This window comes from Canis aureus, chromosome 10, assembly GCF_053574225.1.
Source record: "Canis aureus isolate CA01 chromosome 10, VMU_Caureus_v.1.0, whole genome shotgun sequence".
In the NCBI taxonomy this organism is placed as follows: Eukaryota; Metazoa; Chordata; class Mammalia; order Carnivora; family Canidae; genus Canis; species Canis aureus.
Genome location: NC_135620.1, coordinates 70,204,282 through 70,229,206, shown reverse-complemented (window position 1 = coordinate 70,229,206; position 24,925 = coordinate 70,204,282). Strand labels below are relative to the sequence as shown.

At 52.8% G+C, this 24,925-nt stretch overlaps 1 protein-coding gene across 7 annotated transcripts in view; it reads right to left on the bottom strand.

Moving 5' to 3' along the window:
- Positions 1-797: 797 nt before the first annotated feature.
- Positions 798-24,925, bottom strand: part of ZNF618 (zinc finger protein 618) — an 85,548-nt gene continuing 61,420 nt past the window's right edge. For 3 of the 7 annotated variants that reach the window (XM_077913025.1, XM_077913027.1, XM_077913026.1), the window contains 5 exons: positions 23,867-23,950; positions 21,841-21,885; positions 20,805-20,882; positions 9,460-9,561; positions 798-8,598 (listed from right to left, as the gene is read on the bottom strand). In XM_077913025.1, coding sequence (XP_077769151.1) covers positions 7,082-8,598; positions 9,460-9,561; positions 20,805-20,882; positions 21,841-21,885; positions 23,867-23,950 — 1,826 coding nt within the window. In that variant the 3' untranslated portion in view covers positions 798-7,081. The remainder of the gene's footprint in view (positions 8,599-9,459; positions 9,562-20,804; positions 20,883-21,840; positions 21,886-23,866; positions 23,951-24,925) is intronic. The other 4 variants (XM_077913028.1, XM_077913029.1, XM_077913031.1 and 1 more) reach the window with 2 other exon arrangements.

Sequence of the window (24,925 nt, the reverse complement as noted above, 5' to 3'; positions counted from 1 at the left end):
GACTCCCGACTTGTCTTGCCCCGCGTGGGACCTCCCCGAGGACACGCCAGCCGCTCCTGCGAGAGGTCCCCGCGGTCCGCGTCGCAGGCATCGCCCACGGGAAGGCCCACGCCCCTGCGAGGGGCCCGGCCCACAGCCCGCTCCCCGCGCTCCCCGTGCTCCCCGCGCTCTCCGTGCTCCCCACGCTCCCCGCGGTCCCCGTGCTCCCCGCGCTCCCCGTGCTCCTGGGGCAGCTGATGGGCCACGAAGCACGTCCTGCCCGGGGAGAGCGCGGCGGCCGAGGCAAGGCGGCGGCGAGACGGTGGGCCTTGGGGCGGAGCGTCGGACAGCGGACAGCGCACACCCGCTCTCAGGGGTCACCCTTGCGGCCCCTCAGGCCCTGCTCGCCTTCTGGTGGCATCTTCTCTCCTCGGACTTGCCCTCAGCTCGACTGGAAGCACCGATGTGCGCGTGTCTGGGGTGTGAGGCTCTGGGTGAGGCCCGTGAAGTCCGCCCAGGCCGGTGCCCCGAAGCGCACGTGCGTGGGTCACAGGCGTCATCCAAGGCTGCTGGGTACAGGGTCACGAGGGGCAAACAGTGCACATGAGGGACTCAGGTCAAGCTCACCCTCTTCCCTGGGCCGATGGTCTCTGCAAGCAAGGCCCCGTGGGCTGAGCCGGGCTCGGCTAGGGGCTGACCCCCGCGCCCGCCGCGTCCCTGGGCACCGACTCCGGCCCGGTCACGCCCAGGGGCCCCGCTCCTCACTGGGTGACATGGCCCCACGCCAAACCCAAGAAAGACCACCACACACCACCATCTTCCTAAAGGTTGTTTTATTGTAAAACCATAAATACAACACCGACATGAAATCATTTAAGTAACTGATCCTCTCTAACCATTAAAAGGATGTCTTTTTGCCTTGGCATCAACCAACTGGGAAATAATGTTGCAAGAATTCGGGGGGGTTGGGGGGTGAATTCTGGGCTAGGGCTTTTGGCGATTTAAGGAACCAAGTGGAACCTTCCTCTTCTTCCTGGGAATGGCCCACTTTCGGACGAGAACAGACAGGTAAAAACAGCAACATTTAAACAGCTCAGTTTTAAATTTTATTACTCTGTAAAAATCTTTTTTTTTCTTTTCTTCTTTTTTTCCTGTTCCTTTCCTCCATTTGACATCAGAAAAAGTTTTAAACATCACGAAACTGATTTTGGCTGTAAATGGAGATAACGGTACCAAAACAAAGTGAAACGAAAAACCCAAAGGACAAACAGAAAACCCTAAATAAACCCTCAAGTTTGGTCTCGGGGGTTTTACAGATCACAAGAACCGTCAACTCAACCCCCATGCAATGTGACTCCTTGGAGAGCTGTTGGATCCACACCAACGACACAGGAGACCGCAAACAACGTCTTTTGTTAATTAACACAGCAAGGGTGACACTAGGTAACTTTTTTTTTTTTAAATACAGTACATGGTACACAGAGTCCCAAGATGGCCCTGCATAAACCCCTCGTGGAGACGGGAGCCAAGCACTGGCTGTTTATAAAAATATTGTGTTGCTACAAAAGTATAAATTAATGCTACCGGTATTAAGAAATATTAAACACATAAAACTTATAAGGATTAAGAAAAATATTCATTAATACCTGTAGAAAACTCTGGCCTAAAAAAGATATTTTTTTTGTGTTTGTTTTTTTGTAAATTTTTTTTTGTATTTTTTTTTTTTTAAGATGACTTGAGTTTCTTGCACTCGGAGAGAGAGAGAGAGAGACACAGTCAGATGTGTCCATGGTATTGCCTAGAACGTCTTAACTACTGAGAAAGGACGGGGGTGCACGCACGTGGTTACTGAGCGGGGCGCGGGAGGGAGGGGCGCCAAGGCTTTCTCGAGATTTACCTGATGTGAAAGAATCACCGATGTGACGTTGCGGGGGTGGGGAGGGGGGGTAAGAGAAAGAAAAAGGTAGGATCAGAAAACAACCGAAAATAATTTACGCTTTTTAAAAAATATCTCTGCTTCGGGTGGTTGTACAAAATGATTTCCTGATGCTTGGGATCTGAATGGCCCCGGACGCGCCGCCCGGCGGGTCCCCTCTGTCCTGGCCGGCGAGCCCCGGCCCCCCCCCCCCCCCCCCGGGCCCCCGGGCCGGGCCACCGTGGGAGGGCCCCGGGCGGGGACCGGCTGGCACCTGGGCTGCGGGAGGAGGCCTCTTCCAGCCGGTCTCGGACCCCCGGTCTCTGCCAGCCTGGGCTTCAGGAAGCGCCCAGGGATCCCAGGCCCCTGAGGTTGCGGACAAGGCTGGGCTGTGCCCCTTAAGGAACTTTGGTTCGAAGAGTCAAGGTGCCCGGTGGGGACGTGCGGGGGCGTAAGGACCCTCGGGGGTCCCGGTGCGGATGCCCAGCTGCAGACCTAGCAGGTCCTCCTCTGTGCGGAGCTGGATCTTGAAAGCGACACCCGGGGTGGTGGCGACGGCGGCGGGGACGTGAATGTAGCAGACAGTGCCCTACGGATCTTCACCCTCATCGGAGCGGGAGCAGGTGCCTCCTCGCCCAGAAAGCACGGGGCCCTCCAGGGAGAGGCGGGCCTCTGCTGACCACGGGCCTCACCCCCAAGGGAGAGAGGAAGAAAAACAGAATGACGGCAACAAACTCCTCCAGAAAACCCTGAAGAGGGGAACCCGGGAGGGAAACATAAGAGGGGAAAAAAAAAAAAAAAAAAAAAACCACAACACCGTATCATTGGTTCACCATAACTGGCCTAGCAAACATTAGCCACAGTGAAGAGCGGGGCAGGCCCAGCTGGATCCGGGGGGCCGAGCCAGGAGCCCCCGCCTACCGTCTCCGGGGGACACCCCGAGCCCGACTCCGCCTCTCTAGGGGCTCCCCGCCAGGTGCATCCCGGGGACATGGGCGTTGCCGCCGTCCCCAAGGCCCAGGGCGCCCCCTCTTCCCGTCTCTGCGAGCACATCATCATGGTGACAACCTGCAGGCACGGTCCCTTCTGGGCCACTTCTCACGGGACCTCCCTTCTCCATCCGCACCCCAGCTTCCTCGCAAACCTTGCTTGGGAACGTGCGCCCTCGAGGGTATGTGCTGCGGCCCTGACATCTCTCCAGGTGCCCAAGGGGTCCAGGCCGAGCCGGGCAGAAGCAGGTGGCCTCGTGCAAGCACAGGGAGGCTCCGGAAGGCAGAGGTTCGGCTTCACAGTGGAAAACACGCCTTGCAGAGTTTTTCCCTGGTGTGTCTTGAAAGTGCAGGAGATAAAGGAACAAACTCAAGGGGAGAACACTTGGCAGCTTACAGACCCGGTGTAAAAAGGAGGTCCTTCCTCGGACGGTTCTCTCCTCCAGGAAACCTTCGGCCCCTGTCCCCATGGAGGGCCAATCCCAACACCAACCGGAGGCCATCAGGGGGCCAAGCCTCCTTGCTCACAGACGGGGCAGCGGCTTTCTGCGCCCTGGACCCCCCAAGGGGAAGCACCAGCAGGGGCCGCTTAGCTCAAGTGGCCCTCCTGTTTCTGTTTCCTGGTTTCTGACCGCTGAGGCCTGGCTCCTGGGCCCGGGCCCAGGGAGGGAAGAGCAGTATTGGGACAAGAGCATCTGTGCCCAGCCTTGCTCACAACGACCACCCAGAAGGCTGCAGTCCTTGGCCTGGGATTTGGAGGTGGGGGGAGGGGGAGTGTGTGTGGGGGGGTGAAGCCAGCGGATGTGAGATGAGGGGAGAACACCCTGCAGGATGGAGGGGGTGTTCTCTCCATCTCCCCTCTGGGGTCCACCTATGTCAAAACAAGACCATTTCTGTCCTGGGAATGGCTTGAGGCGAGCCGTGTCCGAGCCAGCAGAAGACCAAAGAGCCGCCGAGAACACGGCAGAAACGGCCCCATCCCCTGGTCTGCTGGCAACCGAGGGCCTGCGGTGGGAAGTCCCATTGTGGTCACAGAACTGGGGAGCAGGACACATCCTCCTGACGGTCGGCACCAGGGGAGGTGCCGGGAGATGAGATGAAGAGTCTACCTCAATCCTTTGGCTAAACTAGAATCTGGATCAGGTGGCTATTGCTGGAAACGAGGGGCCGCCAGTGGCTGGACCTGTGAGATCTTTGGGTTTTACTAAGCGGTTCACTGCAGCGAGATCTGCACTCTGGGAACTGCCTGTGTGAGAAAGCCGACCGTAGGGGCACCTTGATGCAGCCTTTCCTGTCGGTGACGCCCAGTTTCTGGGGAACCGGCGGCTGCAAGAGACAGAGGACCGCCTGCCACCTTGTCACCGTATCTGGATGGGGCCAGCCCCACGAGGCAGCTTCCAGGGCGCCCAGTGGCGTCTACCTTCTACCTGCAGAGCAAGCCAAGCCCGGAGGGTTGAACGGAGGTGGGGAGGAAGAAGAGAACGGGGTGACACCGATAACTCGACACCCAGAGTGTAACTAGACGGACTTGAGTTTTCATTCTGGAGGGCAGACGTGCCCGCGTCCCCACGAGACTGCGAGTGCTCTAACTGCACGTCCGGGCTCGGCCTCCCATGGCTTTGCAACAAAGAGAAAGGTCTGTTTCCTGACCTACTGGCCCAACAATGGGGCGTCGCCAGAACAGCCCTGCTCCCACCAACCACGCAGCGTGGGCAGCTCTGGTCCCTCCTCGCGTGGTTCCAAGTGCCAGGTCGAGGGCCGCTCCCCAGCAGCAAAGCAAAACAGCTGTCACTGGGCAACCCTGCAGCCACCTTCCAGAACGTCCGCAAAGGTTGGATCAAAGGGTATGCGGATGCTCCCACGCTCTCTAGAAAGTGACAGCAGGTGACTGTCCAGCACAGATGGAGGCTCCTCTGGTGGTGTGACCCCGGCTGGAAACGTGGGGGAAATCTCTAGAACTTCTCCAGGAGAGGCAAGGGCACACTGGTTCCTGAGACCACGGCCTGCTGGAGCGAAGGTGCCGACGGCCCGTTCTGACACATTTCAGTATGTCCGAGACTTGGAGGGAAAAGCCGGGTCAGTTCTCATGAGGTGACTCGAGCAGGCACGGCCCCCCAGGGACACCGTTCTGGTCTACAGTCCTGAGCCTTTTCGAGTTTTTGAGCCAGCTTGACTTCCCGAGCTGCCGCGAGCCGAGGAGGGGGCTGTTGTACAGTGCTTTTTGGAGTCGAGGTATCTCACTGCTAAGTAATGCTTTGTTTCCAGGAAGGGATGGAGCGGACTTAAGTCAACCCTCAAAATGGTAAAACGTGCCTTTGCCAAGGAGCCCTCCACGATGGTGGCTGTTCTTAGCCCGAAGCCCGCGGTGTAACCATCTATCCCCCAGCCATGGGCACCGGAGAGTGGGGGCCACGGGGCCACCAGCACATTACTCACGGGGCTGGGGGTGGGGGCTTGGGGTGGCGTGCTGACCCCGACAGGAGGGCAGAGGGGCCACCGTCTTGGCATCTGGACCGAGTGTGTAGAACCTAAACTGCTCATGGAGAGCAAAGCCATCTTGCACAGCCTCAAGTTCAATGTGGCCTGATGCCATTCCCCCCTCAAGACGACAACTGTTTGGCCCGCAAGGCACCAGCTCAACTACTGTCGTGGAAGGAGGCTCAGGTGTGTGTGGGGGGAGTCCCCCCCAACAGGGCGTGGGCCAGAGAACGACCAGAACCCCCGGGGGCCCCGGGGAGGGGGAGGGGAGAGGGGCCGTGGTCTGAGGTGAGACGGACATGAACACGGATGGACGCGGGAGTCCCTGCTGAGCTGGAAGCGTCCGTGGTGTGGCGAGTAGTGTAATGCACTCTGGGTATAGAAGTCAGACATTCGCGGTACCAGACACAGCAAACCAGGAGGGCGGCTCCCGCGCGTACATTCAGGAGAACTCCCGAGCCACATGCGGCCCCTATGGCTTCCACCGAACCCCGCGTCTGCGAAACGTGTGACGCCAACCCCACTCCTGGTTTCCAAACAGCAAAGCCGAGTTCGTGGTCTCGGCTGTTCGAATACATGAAAATGGGCCTGTACAGGGAGGGCTGATAAAAACCTCAGGCTACTGAATATACCACTGAGATGAGCTAGTTTACAGTGTGATTTGAGGAACAAAAAGGGCAACTGAGGAAAAAAACAAACGAACAAAAAACCTCCAAAATATAAGTTACAGACATTCAGTGCCTCCTAGCAGAGTCTAAAATCAAATCTGGAAAGAAAAAAAAATAAAAGGTAAAAACTGCTAAAACGTTAGGAAAAAAACATTATTAAGGAGTGGAGACGGTCTCTATGCTTCTTTAAAAAATGTCTTTTTTTTTTCTATCTTATATTAAAAAGCAAAAAGTCAGCTTTATATTCTTAAAGTCTCCTTTCCTGATTTGGGGAGATAGATAGGTGTGTTTCTAAGGCGGCTGCCCCGGGAACACCCATGGGTGTCTCGAAGGCAACAGCTCAATGCCCTGAAGGTGAACGAGAACTAAGTCCAGTGCAGAAACTGTCCATCTGATGCAGTTTGGAGAATCCATGGCAGAGCAGCCGGGGCGGGGTGGGTGCAGGAGGGGGGGCGGGGGCGGGGAGGGGCGGGGGTGTGGGGGGCGCACGGGGTCAAGGACAGAGAGCGTCAAGTCACTTCAGATCTCAGCTGCCTGAACATTTTACAACATCAGCTTCCTACCAATCTGCACACCTGAAAACGGAGTCTTTCGAGCCCCCTCACTGAGAAAAGGAGGTGAAGTGTCTTCCCTCTTTCCCACTCAGCTTTCCTGACACACCTGGCTTAATGCACACGTGCCCACGGGCAGGCGTGTGTGCACGCACCAGGGTTGCGTGAGTGTGTGTGTGTGCACGGGTGCGTGAGGCTGCGGCGGCCCCGCAGGTGAGCACAGGGCCCCCGCGCCCCACACCGCACACCCACGGCACGCGTGCTCGGATGCATCCGCACACGGGCGGGCGGGCGTGCACACACACACATGCACGCACACACTGAAAAAGCACTTAAGTTTCCAGGGGGGCGTTTATAATGAGGTCCACAGTGTTTAGAACTTAAATTCCTTTTCTTTGTTTGCGACAGTGTTATGTGTGTGTGTGTTTGTGGTTTTTTTTTCTTCTAACGTTTCTCTTCTTTCTTTTTTCTCTTCTTTTCTCTTCTTATTGTTCTGAAGTCTTAAAGCATGTTGGATTTCAGAAACATGAGTTTGTTCATATCTTCTGGACTGAGCAGTCGCCTCCTTTTGATCAGAAGGGCTTGCTCACACATATTTACACACCCGCTCCTGGCCCCCACGGCCGGAACCGCAAGCAGCCAGAAGGCCAGCTTGGCGAGTTTCGTGTGCTTCTGGGTAACGCACGACCAGTACTGGAAGAGATCAGGGGTGGCCTGGAAGAGGGGCTCCTGCAGGTAGTCATACACTTCGTTTTTCCCAAGCCGATCGTCTTCCTGAGCTGCGGGGTTCTCGCCCGTGGCGGAGCGGGGCTTCTTGGCCGTGGGCTCGAAGTCGGCCTCCTCGGTCCAGGACTCCTTCACCTCATTGATGAGCTCACACACCTTGCCGATGATCTCCTCGTGCTGGTAGGGCGGGACAGGCCGCAGCTTTTGCTGCGGGTCCAGGATCATGGCCACCTTGTGCGCCGGGTGCACCTTGAAGTTCTCCTTGAGGGCCTCCAGGAAGAGGTGGCACAGCTTGCTGACGGTGCCCGCATCGTTGGCCTTGGCCGTGAACAGCTTCTCCAGCCTGACGTAGGTGGGCAGCACCAGCTGCAGGGTGGGCTGGCTCTCGTTGCTCAGCTCGATGACCGCCTGCTTTACGGGCGTCAGGATGGCCGCCAGGTTGCTGAGCAGATGCTTGTTGAGGCTCTGGATGAGGTTCATCTTCTTGGCGCGGCTATAGAACTCGCAGATCTGCTCGTAGCGCTCATGCACCAGCAGCAACGAGTCTGTGACCGAGTTCCAGCAGGGCGGCGGCGAGGTCTCCTCCAGCGACCCGAAGGTCTCCTTTGCCAGGCCTGTGGAGCCCGCCAGGTCCTCGCACACGTTGAGCAGCTCGATGACCTCGTGCATGCTGCGGGCCTGCAGCGTCCGCTTGCTCAGCACGCTCTGCACCACCGAGTTCAAGGCACAGGCTGAGCAGCGAAGGCACATGCCGGCCTTGGAGAAGGCAGACGCGCTCACCCGGCAGTCCGTCACGTACACCGTCCTGATTTCCGACATCACGAACTCTGACAACACGTTCTGCACCCAGTGGTGCACCAGGTCGCCGCTGTCGCGAATGTCCGCGCCCTTCACGCCCAGCACGTAGCTCTTGATGTGGTTGCCCTCGGCTTGGTAGGCCGTGAGGATGTAGCACGAGTCGGGGCCGACGCTCTGCGAGTGGCAGGTGACCCCAATGCCCAGGCAGGCGTTGCTGCCCAGGGCGCACGTCACCTTCACCTTCACCTGGTTGTACATGCGTGGCAGGTGCTTTAGCGCCAGTGTGTTGAAGTTGCCCAGGATCTCCGTGACCGAGAAGGCCCCGTAGCGGGCGCCACTGTCCACCAGCGTCTGGGCCAGTTTCAGGAACTCCTTCCCACTCACCACGCTCAGCGCACCCAGGTCGGCGCACATGACCCTCAGCAGCCGCTCTGCGATATTTTGCCGCTCCTTCTCCGGGATCATGCTGTTGGGTGTTAAACCGCTGCTCATGGCTGGCAGGGGACACAGAGAGAGATGTGATTAAACCCAGCACCGGGGGCACCTGGGTGGCTCAGTCAGTTAAGCATCTGCCTTCGGTTCAGGTCATGATCCCTGGGTCCTGGGTTTGAGCCCCACATGGGGTTCCCTGCCCCTCCCTCTGCAGCTCCCTCCCTTGTGCTCTCTTGCTCCTTATCTTTCTGTCAAATAAATAAAACCTTAGAAAGAAAAACCTGGCATCTGAGGTTCCTTCATCTGGCAACAGCCTACTACTCTAAGCATCTGGCATTAGGCATTATGGGGAGGTTTCATCTTGCACACAAACTGGTGGTGCTGGTGGTCTTTAACATGTGACTCTCACAGGAGTAACACTCTAGGATTGACTAGCAATGCCTGCCATGAGCATGGGACTAGAACATAAGGGTACGTATGCAACACACTTGCTGCGTGTATCAGGCACCTAGACTTTAGAAGCCAACTGGTCTCACTTTTCTCAACACGGGAACTGCCTGCCTCTAATAAAGGACTCTCTAGTGAATAAAATAAATGAGGCCACAGCATCTTAAGAAAGAGCACCCAAGAGAATTGTGGAGAGTGGGTTCCATTTCTGACCATCACTAAATATGTGCTCTCTGACCACAAAAAGATCACCTCCTCTCCCTAGGCTTCCTTCTGCCTGTCCAGTGAGGTCACAATTCCCACGGATGAGGTCTTGGGTATATAAGAGCTTCGCATGCGGTCTTGCAGCACCTTGAGAGGCACAGGCGGTGGGATTGGGGGTGGGGGAGGGCAGAAGGGAGCGACTGGGGCTGGGGCTAGAGGAGCAGGGGGCAGACCTCTGTGAGGCCCTGGGCCCTGGCCTGGGAGAGACCTACTGTTGTTGGCGCTATTCCTCTGGGCCTGGGGTTTCCACTTCTCTTCTACGACAGCAGGTGGTGATCGGGACTGGTTGGAGGCGATGTTGTTCTCGTTGTCCGCTGCGGATACAAAGGGGACAGCGTGGGACCCTGTTGCGCAAGAGGCCCGCCAACAAACAAAACAAGAACTACAGCATGGCAGGTGAAGTCCAAACATGGCCTCTAGGACTCAGGCCTGGGTCCAAATCCTGGCTCCTGCTCGGGAAGCCATATTATGCTTGCAAAGCCCCCACGGTGTCACTTGAGAAAATGCAGATGAGCACACGGATGTGACACACGTGCCAGAAGGACCGACCAGAGAAAATGCAAGGAAAGGCTGGAGCGCAGGGCCAGGTGCAGAGTAAGCACTTGGGGGTGGGAACCGCTGCCCTGGAGTCTACCTGGGGAGCCCCACACCCACACACAACCACATGTTCCAGCTCAGAAATGGGCAAGGGGGATCAGTTAGCGAGTGGCCTAAGGGACCTCACATTCTCTCATTTCTCTTAAGTGCGTTTATCTTTTCAGTTTATTTACTAAAAAATTTAAAGGAAAAAAGCAAAACCAGAGCCCTAGGTGTCAGATGTGGAAACTGAAGCCCAGATACAGGTGATTTGCCCTGGATCACACAAAAAAACCAAAGGCAAGGCTGAGACCGAGATCCTGGGTCCCCTGACTCCTAATGCCTGTTCCATGCATTTTCCTAATTTTTGTTTACTTGTGCATGTGTGACTGTCTCATAAATGAATGCTACATGCCCGGCGCCTGGGTGGCTCAGCTGGTTGAGCATCCAACTCTTATTTTGGCTCAGGTCATGATCTCAGGGTCATGGGATCGAGCCCCGTGTCTGGCTCTGTGCTGGCATGGAGTCTGCTTTAGATTCTCTCTCTCCCTCTGCCCTTCCCCATCCCCAGCCTGCACTCTCTCTCTCTCTCTCTCTCTCAGATAGAGAAAGAGAGAGGGAGATGATAAAATAGTACATGCCTATTCTCCTCCCTTCAGGGCTACTCCTTGCATTTTTATAGAATCATTTCTGAGTAGACATGGTCTGAGTAACATGCTTGTCATCACAAGTGACCACATGGGCTTCTGTTGTACAATTTGCCACAGGTTGCTGAACCACACACCAAGTGCTGAGTTTCTGGGCTGTTTCCAATATTACTGTTCTGCTATGAACCTACTTGCCTAATATTCTAATATCATTTCTCTGTGCTTCTGTTGTTGTGGGTTTATTTCCCTGCAACATCATCTTATAGGTAGAATCACAAATCCAAGGATATGAATAGGTCCATGACACCTGTGTGGGGTAGCCAGATATCTTCCATCCTTCTCCATTAGAGGCATCAGGCCTTGGAGGCCAAGGCCACAACTTTCATACCAAGAGAAGAGTTTTCCCCAATACGTACATGTTCAGCCCTGCAAGGCTAATTAAGAAACTCCAGGAAAAAACAAAAAGAAAACCAAGAACACCCCCCAAACAACAACAGAAACTCCAAGACATTGACTTGAAGGAACATATTACAATCACTAGGAAAGGTGGTTGCACAGACTGTGATAACAAAAGAAAATGCATAAGGAAAAGATCTCATCATAATTTTATACATACTGTTTATATTTGTATTTTAGACTTGCAAGTCCAGGAACAAACCAACCTACGCATCAAAGATAGAGGAAGAGGGGACTTTCACTTCCATCCATGTAACATAACCTGCCATGGGTATTGCTCTCCATCCAGTTGCAAACAACTGTCACTCATGATGCCACTGCTTTCGGACAGGTAACCCAGGAGCATGACCCCAGAAAAAGAGGAACAAATGTGCTGAGTAATACGATTGGTCCAGCTTGCCTGAAAGCAGTTTCCAAGCTGCAGCATAGGGACAGGGAGCTGGAACAGAGCCCAGTGGTCTTACTGATTTGAAGAGGCAGGAACCAATGTTTAGGGAGGTCAAAGGGAGCTCGAATTTACAGATAAAGCACCAAAGAGGAGGGGGCTACCTAAAGAAAGAGCTCTGGAGACCTTTAGTAGGGTTCCCTGAAGTCTGCTGAATACTTACTCACCTGCCCAAGTGCAGAGTCAAGTTCTCCAAGACTGGGTAAAGAATCACTGGAAAGCAGGAAGTGGGGGTGGGGAGGAAATAATTTGCATTCCCTCAACCAGAAGGGAGACACCACAATGCATAAGGAATTGGGTAGGGTGGCCTCACTATGGGGCAAAATTCACCATAGATTAAGGGCTGCACTAGACCTGTCCTGGTACACTTTTTAAAAAGGTTTTATATACTTATTAGAAAAAAAGAGATGGAGGAAGGGAGAGGAGAACTGAGTGGGGAGGGAGGGGCAGAGGGAGAGGGAGAAACAGACTCCCCACTCAGTAGGGACCCCAAAGGAGACCAATCCAAGGACCCCGGGATCATGGCCTGAGCTGAGGGCAGACACTTAAACAACTGAGACACCCAGGAGCCCCTCTGCTATAATAGATTTTAAAAATAAGTCTTCAAAGTATTGAGGGGGTCCTATGTAACTAAACTGTAAACCAGAACAAAGTCCAATCCTTTTTCAAAGTCTAGCACCTAATGATATAAAAATTTGCAATGTTGATTATACAGTAAAATTTATCAGGCATTCAAAATAGTAAGAAAATATGACCTATCAACCTGGAGAAAAACCACTCAATAGAAATAGAGCCACAAAGGACAGAGATGATGGAATTATCCAGTAAGGAGCTTACAGCAGTGGTTATAAATACCATAAATGTGCTCAAAGTCATGAAGGGAAACATGCATACCATCAGGAGAGAACTGCAAGATGTGAAAAACCCAAAGCTGAAACTAACCAACTCAAAGGGAACTTGTAGATATAAAAATAAATTGTCCAGGGAAAAAACACACCATATGTGATAAAAGATCAGGTGCCATAGAAGAAAAAAATCAGTGGAGAAAGAGCAAGAGAACTACCTAACATGAAAAACAGAAAGGGTAAAAGGCTGAAGATGAGGAACAGAGCATGGAGAGTATCAGACAGTTTCATATACATATAATTTTGAGTCCCAGGAAAAGGCAGAAAAAAATATCTGAAGAAATGGCCACAGTTTTCCCAAACTGGATTAAAAATAAAAGCTCAACTGACTCTTCTGAGTCTGACAAATAGCAAGATGGTAGATTTAAACTCGATAATATTAAATTTACATTAAATACAAACGGTCTCTACATTCCAAAGAAAAGTTAGAGATTATCATACTTAATAATAAAAAGGTATGACTCTACCATAGGTTATCTATAAGGAATCTATTTAAATATGAAGACAAGGTAAAAGGCTAAGTAAAGGTATACTATACAAATAGTAGAGAAGAAAGCTAGGGATGTTTGTGATAGTTTACAGAATAAAAAACCAGACCTCAGGACAAGAAATATTACCAGGGGTAATAAGAGACCCTACACCATGACAACAGGGTCAAAATACCAAGAATAACATAACAATCCTAAATATAAATATAAATAAATAAATTTATATATATATATATCTCCACATGAAGCAAACACTGAAACAAGAAGTAGACAAACCCACAATTGTAACTGGGGATTTCAACTCTCTTCCCTGAGTAATTGTTAGTTACAAATGAAGGAAAAGGACTGTACATAAATGAACAGAGAGTAGACAAGATCAAGCAGCCTAATATACATATAATTGGGTTCCCAGAAAAAGGAGGTAGGAAGAAATATAGTGAAATCACATATATGGTCTCTGACTGTAACTGAATTAAAAATTAGAAATGAGTAACAAATGGGTCTTTGGAAAAATTGCAACTATATGCATAATAAACATCACACTTCTATAATCACACAGATAAAAAAAGTATAAGGGAAATTAGAAAATGGTTTGAACTTAACATTAAAATATAACCTTTCAGAGTTTATGGGATCCATCTAAAGCAGGGCATATTTATAGCATTAAATAATTACATTAGAGGGACTCCTGGGTGGCTCAGTGGTTGAGCATCTGCCTTCAGCTCAGAGTGTGATCCCGGGTCCTGGGATCGAGTCCCACGTTGGGCTCACTGCGAGGAGGCTGCTTCTCTCTCTGCCTATGTCTCTGCCTCTCTCTCTCTGTGTTTCTCATGAATCAATAAATAAATTTTAAAAAAATTACATTAGAAAAGAATAAAGGTTTAAAATCAGTACTATAAGCTTCCACCCTGAGAGAGATCTAAAAAGGAAAAGTAAATGGAGTCTGAAGTAAGCAGAAAAGAAATCACACAGCTAAAAGCAAAAAAGAGTAAAATAGAAAATAAATACAATAGAGAAAAATAATGAAACTAAAAGCTGGTTCTTTGTAGAAATGAAGAAAAAAGGATAAACCTTGAGGCAAAAATATTTTCAAAAGAAAAAGGACACAATTTATTAGTATCAGGAATGATGGAAGGAGATATTACTATATATGCTACAGATATTAGAAGGACTGAAATGATTCAACCCCTTAAGTGAGGCAAACAAATAACCTAAAAGATACAAAATAGGAAAAGTCCATTCCAGAAGAAATAGATAGCCTGAAATAATCCTGTATCTATTACAGAAATTCAGTTCATAGTTAAATAACCAGTCACAAAGAAAAATCCCATTTGGGTTCACTGGAGAATCTGACCAAATATTTAAAAAAGAAGTAATATAAATTATACACACGTTATTCCAGAAAATGGAGAGGGAAGAGCATCTCTCAATTCATTTTATGAGGCTGGCACTACTCTGATCCAAAACTAGAGAAAAACACTGCAGGAGAAGAAACTACGAACCAATATCCTTCATAAACATACACATAAATACCCTTAACCAAATATTAGCAAACTAAATACAGTGATATATTAAAAGATTATCATCACTAGGTGGAATTTACCCCAGAAATGTTAAGCTGAGGTTAAAAAAATAAATCCAATCAGTGCAATTCCCTATACTAAGAGAAGATGAGAAGAAAAATGATTTCTATAGATATAAGTACACATTAAAATGTGACAAAGTTCAGGGGTGCCTGGGTGGCTCAGTCTGTTAGGTGTCCAACTCAATTTCAGCTCGGGTCATGATCTCAGGGCCGTGGGATCAATTCTGTGCTCGGTGGAGAGTCTGCTCGAGATTCTCTCCCTCTGCCCCCCACCCCGCCCCAGGTGTATGCATGCTCTCTCTCTCTCAAAATAAGTAAATTTTTTTTTAAAATGTGACAAAACTCAATAGCCATTCATGACATAAACTCTTACCTAACCAGGTAGAAAAAGAAACTTCTTGGATTTGAAAAAGGAAATCTAAAAAAAAAAATTTAAGTCGGCTAACTTGATAGAAACTAAACAGATTTTAAGGAAATACTATGAACAACAGTATTCCAACAAATCACGTAACTTGGATAAAATAAACAAATTCTTAGAAAAACATTAACTACCAAAAACCAATTTGAGAAATAGAAAATCTGAACAGACCTATGGAAGATTGAATTAATAATCAAAATACTTCCCACAAAAAGAAAGAAAAGCAAAATCCAGATTCCGACAGCTTCACTGGTGAATTCTAATCATGTTAAAGGAACTCTTCACAAATTCTTCTCAGAAACAGAAGAGGAGGGAACATTTCACAATTTTTTTTACAAGGCAAATATTATTCTGATAATCAAATCAGACAAGGAAATGACAAGAAAAGAAATCACAGGCCACTATCTCTTAGGACTACAGATACAAACATCTTCAATAAAACAGCAGACCAAATCCAGCTGTAACAGTGAGAGTTACTCCAGGAATACAAAGTTGGTTCAACGTACAAAGATGCCATGTTAACTGAACAAAAAACAAAACCACATGATCATCTCAATAGATGCAGAAAAGGCATTTGACAAAATCTAATACCTTTTCATGATAAAAACAATCAGCAAACCAGGAATTGAGAACTTTTTCAACCAGACAAAGGGCATCTATGAAAAACCCACTGCTAAAATCACACTTAATGGTAAACACTAAAAGCTTTTCCCCTAAGATCAGGAACAAGGCAAGAATATCCATTCTCAAAAAGAAAAAAAAGAATATTCATTCTCATCTTTTTTTATTCAATGTGCATTAGTGAGTCTAGCCAGGGCAAGGAGGAAAAAATAATAATTTTAAAAAGCATCCAGATTGGAATAGGAAAAGTAAAATGATCTCTATTTGCAGATAACATGGATGTGTACATAAATAATCTTATGGAATCCATACACAAAAAAAACTATCAGAAGTGATAAGGAAGTTCAGCAAGGTTGCAGGAAACAAGATCAACACATAACAAAGAAGAAATCAATTTTATTTCTTTATACCAGCAAAGGAACACCCCAAAAATTAAATTAAGAAAATAATTCCATTTTATAATAGCATCCAAAATAATAAAATAGGAATAAATTTACAAAAGAGCAAGATTTGTACACTGAAAACTAAAAACGTGGTTGAAAGAACTCTAAAATGACTTTAATAAATGGAAAGACAATCCGTGTTCATAGACTGGAAGATTTAATATTGTCAAAACGGCAATACTCCCCAAATTATTTTAGATTCAACACAATCCCTGTTAAAATCCCTGCTGGCTTTTCAAGAGAAAATGACAAGCTGAGCCTAAAATTCATGTGGAAATGCAAGAGATGCAAAGTGGCCAAGATGATCTTGAAAAAGAACAAAGTTGAAGGGCTCACACTTCCTGATTTTAAAACTACTGCAAAGCTACATACTAATCAAGACAGTGTGGTAGGACAGGAAGACATACAGATTAATGGAACAGAATTGAGATTTCAGAAATAAACCCTCACATTTAAAAACAACTGAATTTTGATAAGGGTGCCAAGACAATTTAATGGGGGAAAGGATGGTCTTTTAAAAAAATGATGGTGGGACAACTGGATATGCACATACACAAGAATAAAGCAGGACCCCTTCCTTGATACCTCATACAAAAATTAACTCAAAATGAAATATATTCATAAACGTAAAAGCTAAAACTCTGGTTTCTCAGATAGGACACCAATAACAAACAAACAAAAAAGGACACCCATTGCACACGATAAAAGAAAAAACAATGGATTTCTCCAAAATTTAAAACTTCTGTGATTCAAAGGCCAGCATCAAGAAAACATCAAAAAAGACAACTTACAATATGGTAGAAAATATTTGCAAATCATGTATCTAGAATATGTAAAGAACACTTACAATTTAACAACAAAAAGAAAAAAATAAATTAAAAAATGGCCAAAGGATCTGAACAGACATTTCTCCAAGGAAGATATTCAAGTGGCCAATAAGCATAAGACAAGATGTTCAATGGCATTAGTCATCAGGAATATGCAAATGAAAACCATCATGAAATACCCTTTCGCGCGCGAGAATGGCTATAACAAAAAGTCAAATGATAGCAAGTATCTTGGACGGACGTGGAGAAATCAGACCCCTCACACACTGTTTGTGGGGAAGGAAAAGTGGTACAAGCTCCTGGTGGAAATAATCTGGCAATTCCCAATTCAACACGAGTTATCATGTAACCCAGAATTTCCACTCGCAGGTGTGCACCCAACAGGATGAAAAACACGTGTCCACACAAAAAATGTGTACTTGGGACGTTCACAGCAGGTTTGTTCCTAATAGCCTCAAACTGGAGATAAATGCCCATCCATTGGTGACACGGAGAAACAAATCATGGCATACCCGAACAGGGGATGTCCTCCTCAGAAATAAAAAGGAGTTCCCGGGAACACAGAACACAGGTTAATCCAAAAGTATGCTACCTGAGAGAAGCCAGACACAAAACACTTAATACCATGTAATTCCATTTCTATAAAATTCCAGTAAGAGCAAAACTACAGCAAGAAGCAGCAGAGAGTGACTTCCAGGGCTGGGGTCGGGGAGGGGCCTGGCTACAGAGAGGCAGGAGAGAACTTCTGGGGCAGATGCTAATGATACCCATCTTGATCGAGATGTGATTAGATGACCACCGGTTGTCAAAATGATCAAACTGCATTCTTCAAACTGGTGAGTTCCACGTATGTCATATCCTCCCTTCATAAATCCAATTTTTAAATGAATGAAAAGGGACACCTGGGTGGCTTGGTGCTTTTGGCGCCTGCCTTCAGCCCAGGGCGTGATCCTGGAGACCCGGGGTCGAGTCTCACATCGGGCTCCCTGCGTGGAGCCTGCTTCTCCCTCTGCCTGTGTCTCTCTGCCTCTTTAGGTCTCTCATGAATCAAGAAATAAAATCTTAAAAAAAAAATAAAGTAAAATAAAAAAATAAAATGAACGAAAAGAAGCCCATTAGAAAGCTGCAGGGGAGTCCCTCATCCTCTTGCTTTTCCGCAGGACCCAGAACGGAGAGGACTCAACCAGGTGGTGGAGACCAAGGTCTAGCAGCAGTTGATTCAAACACCATTTTTTCCCCCTCCGTATCCCACCGATACTGGTCCTGCCACAGGTGACGTCCTCGGTAAATGCCCTGTGAAGAGGCTTGATGTATAGCTCGAGCTGAAAATAAAGTTCACTCAGTGTGCCTTTCCCCTAAGAAGCACAGAGGCACACGCACAGCCCCGTCTGCAAAGGGCCAGATGCAAAGCCAGAGTCCAGGCCATCTCCCGGGGAGGGACCAGGGCAGGAAGGAGAAAGCTGCTGTTCCTGGCAGAGGACGGGGAGAAGAGGCACCTGTAGTCGTTCAGTATCTGAGAATGTACCACGACCCTCAACATTTGACACGTGTCGTCTCCAGGACCCTCACCCAGCCTATGGGAGCGCGGATTGGCCCACTTCGCAGATGAAAAGCTTGAAGCCCCAGAGAGGTGAAGCAGCTCCGAGGGAAGGTCTGGCACACACGACGTTAGATGCCGTGTACAAGCTGCGCTGTGCACCTCTGGGCCCGTGATTCTGATCCGTGAGCCTCGGTTTCATCATCTCTAAGATGGGGATGAGACCGGCGGCGCGTTCAGCAGATCTCATGACACAGCCCCGTCTGACCTGTAGTAATTGCTCACTAAACGTTAGCGATCTGCGGTATTATTACCGCCAAAACAGACTCTGGAGCTGTCACCAGGGGCAAGACAAATTTTCCTACAGGCCAGAAAAGAAGTTTATTAGGGGGAATTACCCTGTGCCATTCAGCAGCCTCTTAATGAGATTGGTGTTATTCGAGGCTGATCCCCCTTATCAGCGACGCTGTGAACGGCGCAGATCATGACGCCTAATTTTTCTCTATGGAGTCAATCCTTTAATCCCGACTCAGCCTGGCTGGGATTCAGGCTGGCTTTGCACCGGATTGCGGCGAGGCATTCTCTGCCCGCAGTGGACCAGAACAAAGCAGCCCAAAGCTCTCCCTAGAAAACAAGTCGGGGTTGCTTGGGAGCCCCGGGGCCACCACAGGCACAGCCTTGATTTGCATTTTAATGGCCTCCACCCAACTGCCTGAGGGGTGGGGAGGCACAGGCCCCCAGACAGACTCCTCCTTAATTAGCCTCCGCTTCCAGGAGCCGCTGGAGGGGGGCGGAGCGGCAGGTGGAGGGTCTGGGTTGGGATGGGCAAGTGCTGGACTCTGGGAGTCTGGGGTCCAAGAGGTGTGCTGTCTCCGGTTCCCAGAGCGTCACGTCTGAACGCCTTCAGCTGGCCTTCGAGGCCTTCGGTGGCGAGGGAACGGGTGATGGCAAAGGCGAGCAGGAGGTGGGAGGCACGTGAGGACGTGCAGGAGGGCAGCCGACATCCAGGTTGGGGGGAGGGTGTCCTGCCCGGGGCCCGCGGCCTGGAGGCACCCCAGAGCTTGGAGCTCCCGTGTCCTGGCTGCCACTCTGGCTCTGCTCAGGTTCTCAGGAATCCTTTAGAAATAAATACCAGCTCCCCCACCAGAGAGCACGGGGGACGGCGCACCCCCGAGTACGTGCTGAACAAGTGCACGGACACGCTGGACGCAGAGAGGTCGCGCCAACAGAACAGTCTGCAGCCTGAGACTCTAGTCCTGCGCCACTCAGCGTGGGCCAGACCAGACCTGAGGGGGCACAACGGTCACCATCCCAGACACAGCAGCCACCACTGTTCCCGTCCCACGGGGGGCTCTGGGGGGGTGGGGGGTGGCCAGGACAGCTGGCTGCCTTCCCCAGGTTCCCGTTTCTCTTTGCAGAGTGTCAGGCTGTCCCTGGACAGGTGTGCTCCCCGCCCCTGGGACTGGAACACCTATGACATGTGTCGCTTGGGATCCAACGGGGGTAAAAGGAGGAAGTGTGTTTCTCTCTCCCCGCCGCCCGGTGCGAGACAGAGGGAGGCTCTGAGGGGCCACAGGGAGGACACAGCTGTGGTCCCCGAATGACCGTGTCCAAGGCCACCCAACCAGGCCACCTGCATCGGGCTGAGATGTCACCGGAGAAGCGATTACATCAAGCTACAGAGAATCTGGGGTTTATCTGTTACAGCACAGAGCGCCTGCCTGACCACAGCGGAAACTGGAGCAGAAGCGGGGTGCTACTGTGAAAAAAACCCAAGAACGGGAGGCACGGCTTTGAAGGCAGGACGGTTCAGAGAAGGGCGCTAATGCCACAAGCTTGGAAGGCGCCAGGAGGGCGGGTCACAAGGTCACCCAGACAGCAAGCGGCCAGCGCAGGCCTGTCTCCCCCGCGGCGCCCAGGACTGGTCCCAGGTGCCAGCGCCAGGCCTGCCTCCGACCTAGACCCCGATGCCAGGTGGGCCCTGGGCCCGGCGTGGGGACCGACAGCGTCAGGGCGAGTGTGCCTCGGCTCGGAGACGGGCTGGGGCCCAGGCTGCCCTCCGGCTCCCAGCTCCCGCCCCTGCTCCCGGGGATGGCAGGCCTCACCCCTCTTCTCCCGGGCAGCGGTCCTTCCCGCTGGGCGCCCGTCGGGTGCAGGGCTCAGCGCCAGGGCCACAGCCTTCCAGAGCCTTCTGCAGCCCGGGCCCTAACTGTGCTCAGGCCGGGCCTGTGCCACCCCTCCACCCGCCCACCCCCGTGGGCCCCAGGCTCCCTGAGGGCAGGTCCCGGGTCCTGTGACCCCTTCCTGAGGAGGAGGGGGGAGGCTCTGGGGCGGGGCCAGCGGCACCCAGGGCGCGGCTGGGGTCAGCACCCAGGACAGGGCTGAGGGCGGTGCCAGGCTGGCACCCAGGGCAGCGCTGGGGGCAGGGCTGGGGCTAGGGCAGCACCCAGGGTGGGGCTGGGGCGGCACCCAGCACCCAGGACGGGACTGGCGGGAGACCAGGGCGGGGCTGGGAGGCACCCAGGGTGGGGCTGGAGGTGGGGCCATGCCGCACCCAGGGCTGGGCGGGGCCAGGGGCGGGGGGCGGGGCCAGCGGCTGGTCCCCTTACCTGCATGGGACTGCATGTGCTCCAGCAGGTTGTTGTAGAACTGGAACTGGATCCCACAGGCGCCGCAGGTGTAGGGTTCTGGGGTGGGAAGGGGAGAAATGAGGCAGCTGTGTTAGGGGCAGAACGGCCCTGGAAGCCCTGGATCCGGGAACCCAGACACACACTGGGGCTCTGCACTTGGGGCTCTGGCCCAGCCTGTCTGCCCCTGTCACGGACTAGTGAGGGAGAGGCTTGGGGGAAGGAGGAGCCATGGAGAGAGGAAGACTTGCCTGCAGAACCAGAGAGGGCCTAATTCAATCAAGCAGACCTTTATTGAGTGCTTACTGTGTGCCAGGCACCGTTCTGGGGACAGGGGAGGGGGTGACACTAACGGACCAAGTGCCCCAAGGGGGCAGAGACCACGTCCCACCACAGCCCATCCTCTGCCCAGTGAACAAATGGATGTACAGATGAAACAATAACAAGGTAAGGGCACAGAGGGCAGTAAAGGGTGCGGGAAGTACGCAAGAGAAGGTGGGAAGTGGAGAGAGGCAGCGCAGGGCGAGAGGACACAGGACAGGCGAGGACAGGGAAGGCGGGGAGGGCGGGATGGAAGGACAACAGCACAGGCAGGAAGGGGGCCTCGTGCGCAGGTGGACCCTCAGCTTCCACCTCGTGTCCCCGGCACTCAGGTCAGTGCCCGGCACGGGGGAATGTGGGAGGAAGAGGGGTGACAAAGGGACACGCAGGGAGGCGGAGATGGGCTTGGAGGAGGCGTCCTGAGGCTCTCCCACTGCGAGTTGCAACGGGAAGGCCTGGGTTCCCGCCAGGGCTGGGGTGGAGAAGGCAGGTGGCCCGTGGTCAGGGCTCCGCCTCGTCCCCTGTCCAGACTCCCCCTCCCGCCCGGGGCTGGGCCCTCCTCCTGCCTCCGCTGGCTGCCAGGTCTGCCTCGGGGTGGCCCACGGGCAGGTGCCCTGGAGGTCCTGAGCATGTGGCCGCTGGGTTCACTTTCTGCCCTGCCTTGCCCTCTCCAGCCCCCCGTGGGACCGTCACTTACTCTGTAGGAGAGGGAAAGGATTGGAAATCAGGGGACTTGCAGTTTCTGCAAAAGAGAAACAGTTTAGCTAAGTCTCTTCCCGTCCTGGTGCTCTGAGATGACTGTTAGGACTTCTGTCTTAGGAAGCAGTAAGCCGTCGGGGCTCTCGGAGGATCTGAGAGCCAGGCTCACGTTCTGGGCTGGTGCTGTGGTACCGGGCAGGGCAAGGTCAGCCAGGGCCACACCTCTAGGACACCCTCAAATCTCAGAAAGTGAGCCCACAGAGCTCTAATGGGGAAATAAATGTCCGGGTGTGGCTGCCGCTCAGGACAGGGAGCTGGGAGCTGCTTCTAGGTCCCGGCACCAGTCACCAGAGCAGCTGCGGGGGGGAGAGGGGGGTCTGTGCTTTGGGGGATTCCCCTTGCTTCCTGATGTTGTCAGGTGAGCCTCAAAGGCAGTAGACGGCAGGGGAGGGCCAGAGGGACTAGGCCCGGAGTCCTGGCACCGTCTCTTACAGGCTGGGGCCCGGGGGCTATGATTGACCTCTCCTGGGCCTCAGTTTCCTCATCCAGAAAATGGGGATAACACAGTAACACTGACGCCCCCCAACCCCCATATCCCGGGGCTGTGGTAAGGATAAAAACAGGTAAGACACATACAGCTCTGAACACAGGCCAGGCACGTAGTAAGCGCTCAATAAATGGTGGCTGCTGGCAGCAGCACTTCACACTGTCCTCCCCGATTCGAGTAGCAGCTCTGGAGGACGGAGAGGCAAGGGGTACAGCCTGGCGGCTGAGGGAAGGCTCCCCGGGAGATGGTGGCCCCAGTCCTGGCCCTACGTCCTGTATGGCCTTGGCCAAGGCACTCCCTCACTTTTAGGGCCACCTCTTGGAGACGGGATTACATTTCTCAAAACGGTGAGCAGCTTGGAAAAGCCAGTAAGCTCTCTGTGGTTTTGGGGGTTACACTGACATTCTCAGCGCTGCCCCCACCCACCCCCCAGCGGCACACCCCGCTCGGTTCTCCTCGGGGCTCCACATAGCACTTGGTTCACTTCAGACCGCCACCACCACCACGACACCCTGCCACGGGAGTGCGTAAGCTCCACGGGGCACCTGCCGACCGTCCACCACCACGGGGATGGGTGCGCAATTCCCACTGCAGCGGAGGAAAGGACGAGGCTGGCCCGGGTTACCAGCTCGTCCTTCGGCTAGAGGTCAAAGCTGGAGCTCCGCGTACTGGGCCGAGGCCTCCGCGTTCAAGTCTGCGCCCCTGGCTGCTTCAGGACGGACGCCTGTCTGTGCCTCGGCGGTGGCCAGCACCTGACCCGGCGTTGAACTGCAGCCGTGCGAGAAGGCAGGCTCCCTACCCTCACGTACCCAGGATTCAGAACTGTCTTCCCAGCTTGCCCTGGGTGTCACTGCGGACCCGCCTGCCGGGCCTTCTCCGGACAGGCCCCGGGTCCTGCTAGGCTAGCCAAGGATCCCTGCGGGGAGGTGGCCTTTGGCGGCTCTGCTTTAAGGGACTCTAGGGCAGCCGCCAGGGGGCGCCAGACGCCCACCGGGAACCGCGGCCGGAGCTCCCTGGGCAGGTGGTGCTGCAGGCGTACTTGTGGACGGCCTCTGGTCCAAAGTGGGCCAGAACTCAGGGCCTCCGGCTCTGGGGCTACAGTTCTCTCTCTGCACCCCCTTTGCCTCTCCTGGAAAGGAACTGGCTATAACGTTTACTCCAAAAACAGCGCTAGCTCTCGGACTCCTCCCGGGCCTTCTGAGCCAATGCCGAGGGTACGGGGAGGGCGAGTTCCTCTCTCCATGGGAAGAGACCAAGAACAGCAGTCCCAGATGCCGCTGAGGCCCAGGGGCAGGCTCCTGGGAGGAAACACCCTTCCCATTTCTGGCCCTGGCCCCCTGCTGATTCCCTGCCCGCCGTGTCCCCCCGGGAACAGCATCGGGCCCCACGAGGAGCCCAGCCCGGGCTGCCTGCTGCCACCCCGGGGAGGAGTGGGTGGAGGCCACAGCACAGGACGGTCGGCACGGGGCACACTCACCGCTGGAGTTTTGGGAACTGCTATTTGTCTCTTCAAAGTGGTTTTGTGCTTTGCCTTCTACTCTCCGACTGAAAGCGCTTTCTGCTGGGTGGGGACGGGAGAGAGCGAGAAACACCAGTGACTGGTTAGCACTACGAGGTCCGAGCGGAAGGGCATGCTGCGGGGGGCTCTGAGGCCAGGGTACCCCAGAACTGCCCCCGGTCCGAGGGCTTTCTGCTGAGGAACCTGCACGGCGAGGGGCTCCAGGGCCCTAAACCAGACCCCCAGCTCCTCGGGCTCACCTGAGTTGCCTGATGCCTCATCAGAGCCCCAGGAGATCCCCCCCACCCAGTGCCCAGCGTGGGCCGATGGCAGACAGGCCTGGGTCTCCTATCTTTGGTCCTAAGGAGCCACATTTGGGACACTAAGTCATTTGGACCTGCCACCCGCTACTCTCTCTGCCAGAAATCTGCTGCTACAGACTCCACCACGGAGCAGGGAGGAGGACAGGCTGTCTCCTGGTGGGGACTCTGGCAGAGCAGGAGGGCCAGACAGCTGATCCCAGCTCCACAAGCATACTGGTCCCTGGGTGGCAGGGAGGGCATCCTGGGAGAGGGGACAGTGTGACCGAGAGCACCAGGACAGGCCCACAGCCTGGGAGCCCAAGGCCAGAGGAGTTCTGCTCAGGGTTCATCCAGGGGAAGGGGCCGGTTCCTTAAGTGATTTCTGGGGCATCTCCACCTAGAGGTGGCCCCTCCTGGCGCTGTCTGGAAAGCCAGAGTGAGAGATGGGGTCTGGCCAAGAGGACACAGTGCAGTGTACCCCCACTCCCACCCGCAGAAGGTCCGGACACAAAAGATCTCAGCTTGAAGGGAGCTCTGCTCTTCCCAGTTGCTCTGGGCACAGTGGGGCCACTGGATGCTCGTGGAGATGAAGGCTTCTGGGAGCAAGTCAAGTTGGGGTGCGCAGCCGACCCGGCCCCTTTTACGGGGAAACAACCCGCACAGCGATATCAAAGGCTCTGAGAAGCTCAACCGGAAGGAGGCCCATTTAGCTCTGTTTGACCCAGGCTCCCTAAAT